The sequence below is a fragment of the Malania oleifera genome, chromosome 5, assembly GCF_029873635.1.
Source record: "Malania oleifera isolate guangnan ecotype guangnan chromosome 5, ASM2987363v1, whole genome shotgun sequence".
NCBI lineage: Eukaryota > Viridiplantae > Streptophyta > Magnoliopsida > Santalales > Ximeniaceae > Malania > Malania oleifera.
Genome location: NC_080421.1, coordinates 81,267,400 through 81,275,648, shown reverse-complemented (window position 1 = coordinate 81,275,648; position 8,249 = coordinate 81,267,400). Strand labels below are relative to the sequence as shown.

Below are 8,249 nucleotides of genomic sequence, written 5' to 3'. Positions count from 1 at the left end.
ATCTCCATCAACATCAACTGGATATCTCATGGCTAGTTTGAAAAAGGCAGACGATGGTTTAACAGCATTAGCATTAGAACATGATACTACATAGGCATACGATAAAGGTCCTAAACCACCTTTCGAAAGAGGCCTCACTAGTGGAGGATCCCCCAGAGGGCTGGTAGGCGCCGCCATCGACTCCTACGCAGGAAGTGTCTTACTTCAACGAGAATGGAAGAGAGACGTACCTGATTTAGAATGATTCAAAGTACCAGTAGAAGAAAGCTTGCCGAAATTCAAAGTCTTGGAAAACCAGCAGGCGGTGAAGTGGGCGACCATAGTTGCAGCTGACGACTCTTCTCTCTGGCGAAATTCTCACAACAGGAGGAGGCTGGGGATTTCTCCTCTGCAAATCCCGGAAATGGCACCGTCTGACTCTCTCCTACGAAACCCCGAAACAACACCTAGTCGCCATTGTCACAAGGGCTGAGAGTCCCATTGTCGTCATCGTGAGATTTACCGAACTCGCCGTCGTCCCACCACCATCTTCGCAAACCTCCTCTGCAAATCTCGAAAAGACCACCCTCTGCAACCTCTGCTTCAGTGTGCAAGGTTGCAGAGAGCCAAATCCGAAGATCGACGACCACAACTGGCACAGGTGAGGGTAGCGGCGCGGCTTGTGTGGTGATCGGCAACAGTGTGGCCAGTGGTGGTCGTGCGCACGGTGTCTCGCGCAAGAGTGCAGTGGGGCGGTAAACACAAAAACGCGTCAGAGAGTGAGGTTGGTGGTGGTGCAGCACTACAGAGTTGGTCGTGAATCGTGAGGAGGGAGGGCCGGGGGCAGGAGGTGTTGTGCGCGCGACGTCGCGCAGGCTGTGGGGATTGGGTCGTCGCTGCCATTACAGATATAAATCGCGAGAGCTGGGGTTTCAAGGACTCCTCTTAGTATCAATAACGTGCGCGCGCGCGCGCACACACACACACGCGTGTATAATAAGATTTTGTAATTTTTTTACAAAATGAAAACGAAAAAAATAAAAGCAAATTCCATAACTAAACAAACCCTAAATGTCCAAACTATACTTGTTGGCGGCATTCACTTTCTACTTTTAATAGTTAATGGGAAAGGTTTTATTTTAATATATAGGACAAATGGACTTTACTAGAGCTTTGACAAAAAGATTAACTTTTTCGAGGTTTTAAAATTTTCAAAAACCTCACTTTTGACCCAAAAATAAATACAAATATCTTCTAATATTTCAAAACTTAGAAAACTTGTAATTTTTGAAACTCCGAGATTAAGGGAGGCCAACATTTTATTCACCAAATCTTGCAAGGTTTAAGAAAATTTTGAAAGTGCTTTACTAAATCCTTCAAGTGATTAGTATCTTTTGCCTTAATTTTTAAAATGGTTGAGAGGGGTTTTTTTTTTTTTTTTTTGCAAACCTCAAAAGTAGACTAATGCAATTTGCCCTTAAAAGGTATAAATGAAAGGGTACAAAATAATAGAATCATCAAATCTTATGGATGCCAATGTTTCTTTGAGATGTTAAAAAGAGATCCAAAAGGCAGAAAGGAGATAGAAAATTTCTATTTCTATTTTCACACATAAGAAAAATGAAGGGAAAAGGCTGGGATAGCTTTAAAATCAATAAAATAAAATTATATACCAGAATTCCAGAGGCATAAATTACAAAAATTGAAAATTGAAAAAGAAAAGAAGAAAAAGAAAGAAAATGGCAGCGAGTTGTTAGACGGACCCACTCACCAGCACACACGATTGACCATACAATTTACCTTTTTTTTTTCTTTTTTTCTTTTTTTCGGTTTGGGCGGGTGGTCAATTGGCCATGGACTTATAGATCTCGGCAGTCTAAACGGCTGTGAAATTCGGGAATTTCTTGATGGGTAGGATCAAGAGAGAGCCCAGCTCGACAGTCACGTACAGCCCCCAAAACATCTCCAACGTGCTCATAGAACGCAGCCCGCAGGTGTAGAAGTTGAAGATCAGCTTTGAAAGCGATTGCCCTTGACAGTTCTGCAATGGCTTCCGTCTCCTTGTGGCTATCCATCAGCACTGACCCAATCAAAAACAAGAACCCGTAACTTCAATAACAGCTCGGATGGGAAATAATATTTGACATAATAATAATAATAATAATAATAATAATAACAACAACAAAAATAATAATGATAATCACCCTATGTTTGACCACCAACACCTGTAAAAATGTTGGTCATCATTTTGTACCATCTGGTTATTGTGACAACAGATGGGCTACTTCATGCTCTTTTATTGTACCCCAGAAGGGAAAAAATGAAACACCCAGTGCGCAGAATTTACGCTCCATATCAAAGGTAAGAGAAGGGCGGATGTACACCGCCTTCGCCCACATTCAAGGAGGATCTTTTTAGCATGGAATCTTCAAAATTATGCATAAAGAAGTTGACAGGGAAAATTAACCAACCTGCAGCTCGATATCTGTAAGGGTAGATGCGAAGGGGATCCAATCGGGTGACCATTTCCAAATCAGATTGTGCGCGTTCACGTTCACAGTACTCCGACCTCTTCTCATAGGCAGATGCATTGTTCTGCGCCTTTTCTATCAGTTTAGTCATTTCCTCATATGCAGCCTTCTTGTCATTTTTAAGGTAATGAACCCGAGCAAGGCCCTGGTGTGCTCGAGTGTGCCGGATTTTAATGGCATCAATGTAGCAAAGAGCAGCCAAATCGTATTGTTCACAGTCAACATACACACTCCCAAGATTGTTCAAGGCCTGGCAATTTCAAGAATAGAAAGAATTACATGTCTATCTAATGATTAGTTTCATGAAATGTGTACACACAAATAAAGAACAATAGTTTTTTGTTAGGCTTTCTTTGAGCATTTGATCTGTGAAAACATGTCCCTTCGGCTTCAGCATACTAATTGAGAGGCCAAAGTCCTGTCTAAGATTAAGGCTTTTATTTGGTTAGTTATTCTTAATAGATTTGACACTAACGACCTGCATAGTAAGAGCCATTACAAGGCTTTAACTCCAAATGTATGCACTTCATGCTTTGACAGTTCAGAACCTGCTTCTCACCTTTTCCTACATTGCTTTTTTCGTGGAGGATTTGAAATAAGCTTTTTGGGTCTTTTGGAAAGAGTTGGGTTTGCACCCAGAGTCCGGATGATTTGTTGGCTAATTCCTTTGTAGGATTTGGTAGAAGTAGAGATGGTTTTGCTTTATTGAGGTAATGAGCTTTTCACTGTTTTGTAGGGTATATGGTTGAACTGGAATGCTCGTACATTCACAGGGAAGAAGATATCTTGGCCTATGCTCTGGTATAGGATTCAGTATATGGCTTCGCTAATTTTACTTTGTTCTCTATTCTGAGGAAGACTTCTTATGCTCCTGTTTGTACTTTTTTTTTTCAACCAGTTCTCTTCTTTTTTATCAAAAAATAAATAAAAATAAAAAACTGAGAATATGCAGAGTGCAATAACTAGCAATCCAGAGTAAAGAACTAGCCTTGAAAATGTAAATGGGCTGAAAAAACATACCTGACCTTTCCGAAGCCTGTCTGAAGGACAACTCAAGGCTTCTTTAAGAAGTGAAACAACTGTTGACGAACAAGAGGAATCCTGGCTGGAGTCTGCTAAAGCATATGCTTTTAGGAAAAAGGCCTCAAAAGATCTCTTGATTCTAATAGACTCCTCTGCTTTCCGAAGCCCTTCCTCACAATGACCTGTATCATATAAGATCCATCCCTCATAAACCAGGCGTTCATGCTCACTTGAAGCATGCTGACGAGCCCTCTGCAAACTTTGCATAGCTGCTTCTGGACAGTTCAACCTGATCAACCAGATCACAGATTCACCCTTGATGTAAACAAACTTTGACCATATAAAATAAATAAATACACACACACACACACAGAGCTATACTTTGACACACAGGGCACTAGTACCATCAGGCACATAGGCATATTTTTGAGCATTTGTAAAATTATGTTATAGAATATATATATATATGCGTGTGCAAGCACATCTACTCTTTGGGCCTGTGTAAGTGTGTTTGAGCATGCTTTGATTTGCAAACACTACAGTCGCAAAATAAACTGGTTACAGCACAACCAAACAATATGAAATATTGAGAAAAAGAGGAAAAAAGGAAATTTTTTTACAGAACATGTAATGGAAAGCCAGAATACAGGAATTCTTCAAAACATGTAGAAGCAAGTGGTGGCAGATGAAGATATAACTGCCCAAACTATTAAACACAAAACTGTCTGGCATGCCAACCATCAAGAGGATGAGGTGCCTTACTTATCCTAGAAGGAAAAAAAACACAAGAAAGAAGTGCAAAAAATACATTCATTTTAAAACTCATTTACATATATAAATGTAGAAAATAAAAAATAATATACAGCTCAGAAATTCTTCACAATACTCAAAATCATTGCTCATATAATGGCTTGAAATAAAATTGGGGAGGTTCCTGAACACTCTTCTTATTAAAAAATTATAGGTTATCAAATTGCATTACACAAGCATACTAAAAAATAGGATAAAACTCTGAAGCTTGGAAAAAAAAAAAAACATTAAAAAAAAGAAGGAAAAAATATTGTTACAATTCCCATGAGTAATTCAAATTCCAACACATACCTAAGAAGAAGCAAGGACTGCCTGAAATATAGAACACCTTTTGCAGCATCAGATTCAAGCATCTGGTAAATAACAGAGAGGGACCCAATATCATCAACTGAAGACCAACGATCATATAATTGCAACCAACAATCTGCTGCAGTCCAATTCTTGACATGCTCACGCACAAGAGTATGGAGTTGCGACGCTGCCACTCGTCCTTCAAACATCCTATAATCTGGAGAAAGTGTCAGGATTGCTTGAACATCACAAAAGGCAGCTTCGTAGTCCTCAAGTGCAAGATAGAAACAAAACCTGAGTTCCAAGCATTCTAGTGCCAGTTTGAAGGCAAGCACTCGATTGATTTCTCCAAGAGCAGCTTGAACATTTTGTTTCCTCATCAAAGATGCCGCTCGATACATGTACGGGTATGTCAATGTCGGGTCCAACTCAGTTGCCTTCTCAAGGTTTTCCCACCTCTTATCACCTTCACAGTATAGCGATCTCTCCTGATACATCCAACCTTGTGGGTTAACAGAGGAAATCACAGAGCTGAGCTTCTCATAGGACCAACACTTGTGGCCCTTGATGGAACCAATTCTGGCCAAACCTGCAATGGAGTAAACATGATCTGCATTAAAAGCTGCTTCAAAGAGCTGCTCAGCGTCATCATACTCCTTCCTCAGAAGCCTCATGCATCCCAACTGATGAAATGCCAATAGTCTCTGTCCGCTACTTCCAGCAGACTCCACCAACTGTTCCAAAAAACAAGCTGTTTTGTCTGATTGGGGATCCAGGTTCATAGCCACTTCACTTAACAAACAGTATAAAGAAAATGAGGCAGGTCCAACCATGATCGACCTCTGTTGTCTTCTAGCATTGGTTAGTAGCTGCACTACCCGATTGTCATTCAAACAATCAGGAAGTTCTTGCAGGAACACTTGCAAACAGGAGGCAGCAAGAACAGGGCAATTCTCTTCAAGAGCATATTCCATTAGTTCCACTGCATCTTCTCTGGAGGAAACTAAAGATGCAAGCTTCCTGTCACAAGCATCTTTAAGCCTTTCACAAAAAAATTTGTTTGCAAACATCAAGATTTCAAGCAAAATATTTGGATGCACTTCATTTAACCTGCCTGTTGTGCTGAACTCACTGATTGCCCTCATACCCGAAGAGGAAATATTGTTTTCAGAAAAATCTATGCATTCAGAATGTGATTCTGTGAAACAACCATTTAGCATAGCACGAAATGGAGCCGACAATCTTGCAATCTTGTGCCTATCACAGGTTATCTTATCATTACCAATTTGGAAAATCACAGTTCTTGAAATCTGGTTCTCATTAAACCCAATAGACTCTTGAGAACTACTATTTAAATTAGTAGGAAGCTCAGATGCAATGTCTATGGGCCCAAACTCCTGGGCACATTTACTGCAAGAGGCAAGCAAGTCAGCAATGAGCTCCTCTCCTTGCTTCTGATACTTCAACCATGCTGCAAAGATGAATTTTTCATAAACAGTGGTTGCCTTCTGCCAAGCCAAGCGGAGGCTCCTCCGCATCAGTTTGACTTCGTTGAGCCCCCTAAAGACCTGAAACTGTAATAAATAGAGACTCGATCTATCATGTGGAGGACATGACTCAAGTTCTTCATGAATTTGAGCTAGAACTTCCACATAATCAAGAGGTTTAAAGAATGGTAGAATTGGTGGCTCAGGTACCCTGATAAGAGATTCTCTACAAATAATTGAAGTACATTAATCCCAACTCAACATACGCATACAGAAGGATAATTTATTTCTTTAAAAAATGGTGGACTTACATGGAAGAAGATGAGTGCGAAGAGAATTTTGAAAGCTTGCCTCTTTCAACTTGGAGCCATGACTGCGGATTGAGACCATTGAGCTGTGTTTCTTTACACGACTCATATGGAAAGAAAGTTTTCATCGGGCATAAGATATGAAACAAGATCTCCACAATAGCCAGATAAGTCCCTCTTTTCAACACTCAAACGCAGCAAAGATTGGTGGGAACAAAAAGGAAGAAAAAGGAAAAGCTTCTGAATTCTGATCTAAACGCAGAACTATTAGCTGGGACAACTTTCAAACTGCGCCATCGAACAGAATCTCTAAAAGAAACATTTAATACAAAAACAATCATAAAATTTCCTCTTCCAGCATCCAACAAATAGTTGATAAAGTTCGAAATTTAAATAATGGTGGAGCATAATGACATCGTAGACCTACAAATCTAAGTTCATAATTTGTGCAGAAATGACAAAAACAGAACTCGCTATGCTCCAGTGTCACCTACGCTTCAAATGAATCAAAAACTATCCAACAATTCAGGAGATAAAACCAGAAAAAATCAAAGACCCACCAACGATTACCTAAGATCTATACCAGAAACACAACCAAACCAACCCACTCTCCAAAAACGAACCATACAAAGCACCAACACAGTTCCAGAAAGCAAGACCCACTAACCTCTGTTGAAGTTTGAAGCACTTGGAAAAGTAACCGAACGAAAAATCATAACAAATCTGGCTGAAACTTAGAGACCCAAGTCAGAACTTCCGCCCAGAAAGCCACAGAAGCGCAAAATAGAACTAAGGAATCCAAAGGAAAATCTGACTTCCACACTTTATTTCGTTTGGCGAAAGGGAAAGTTTTTCCCTTTTGTTTTTCTGCCGCTTTATTTTTTGCGTTGAATACGTGAAGATTGCAGCCAGGCACTACTCCTTCCAAGTAGAGAACTGTCAAAAAATAACCATAATGATGAGAGTTTTGAAGAGGAAGGATAAAAACGACCTCGTTTTAGTTCCCCTCTTCATTACTCATTATTGAATATTGACTCTTTGACTGCATATTCTGAATATGTTAATGTAATTAATAATAATTATTGTTAGAATTAGTATATTACAAGTAGTTCGGTATTTTCAAGTTAATTTTTCACTCAGACAATGATCCCTATGGAAGTTATAGTTTAATCACTTTCGTGACTTAAAATTAAAGTATTTATATTATAAGTTTCATGCTCGGGTTCTATAAAAAGTGAAAACGAATATAAATTAAGAGATGAACTACATTCAATTATATAATCACCACTAATATTAATTTTTAATTATTTAAAAATTTACTAAAGAAGATTATGCAAAGTAGATTAGTTAAATGCTAGTGGTTTTATAGAAAAATTGAAGAGTTTTGATTTTGGTCTTTTTAATTTTTTAAATTTGATACTGAAAGCTAACTAATAAGATTTATTGAGATATTATTAGTTTAAGTTTGTTGGTTTACTACTTTACCTAAAAGCTTATGCTGTTAGGTTGTGGACCAATAATGTATATCAAGCTTTAACACTCCCTTGCAATTCGACAGCACGTGGAGAGATAAACACATGATAAATAACATCTACAATAAGGAATGCAATATTTTTTTTCTCTTCAAATTAGAGGCAACAAGACTAGAATTCAGGACCTTCTGGTAACCAATTCTAATACCATGTTAAATTACTACTTTACCTAAAAGTTTAAGCTATTAGGTTGTGGCTAACAATGTATATCAACCTTTAACAAAGTTATTCATAATCAATCCATGATTTTATTTTATTTTTTTATAACTTATGATTTATTGAAGAAAA

General features: G+C 38.6%; 1 protein-coding gene across 3 annotated transcripts; it reads right to left on the bottom strand.

Annotated features, from left to right (window-relative positions):
- Positions 1-1,600: 1,600 nt before the first annotated feature.
- On the bottom strand, positions 1,601-7,386 carry LOC131155382 (ETO1-like protein 1). Of its 3 annotated transcripts, none has more exons than XM_058108464.1 (6): positions 7,097-7,386; positions 6,433-6,738; positions 4,635-6,347; positions 3,531-3,822; positions 2,451-2,760; positions 1,601-2,059 (listed from the first exon to the last, which is right to left on the bottom strand). In XM_058108464.1, the coding sequence occupies exons 2-6, from the start codon at positions 6,555-6,557 to the stop codon at positions 1,839-1,841; spliced, it is 2,661 nt and encodes an 886-aa protein (XP_057964447.1). In that variant the 5' UTR covers positions 6,558-6,738; positions 7,097-7,386; the 3' UTR covers positions 1,601-1,838. The 3 variants fall into 3 exon arrangements, with proteins under 3 accessions (XP_057964447.1, XP_057964449.1, XP_057964448.1); XM_058108466.1 differs by having other exon boundaries at positions 4,635-6,332; positions 7,097-7,367; XM_058108465.1 differs by lacking the exon at positions 7,097-7,386 and adding an exon at positions 6,857-6,877.
- Positions 7,387-8,249: the final 863 nt, after the last annotated feature.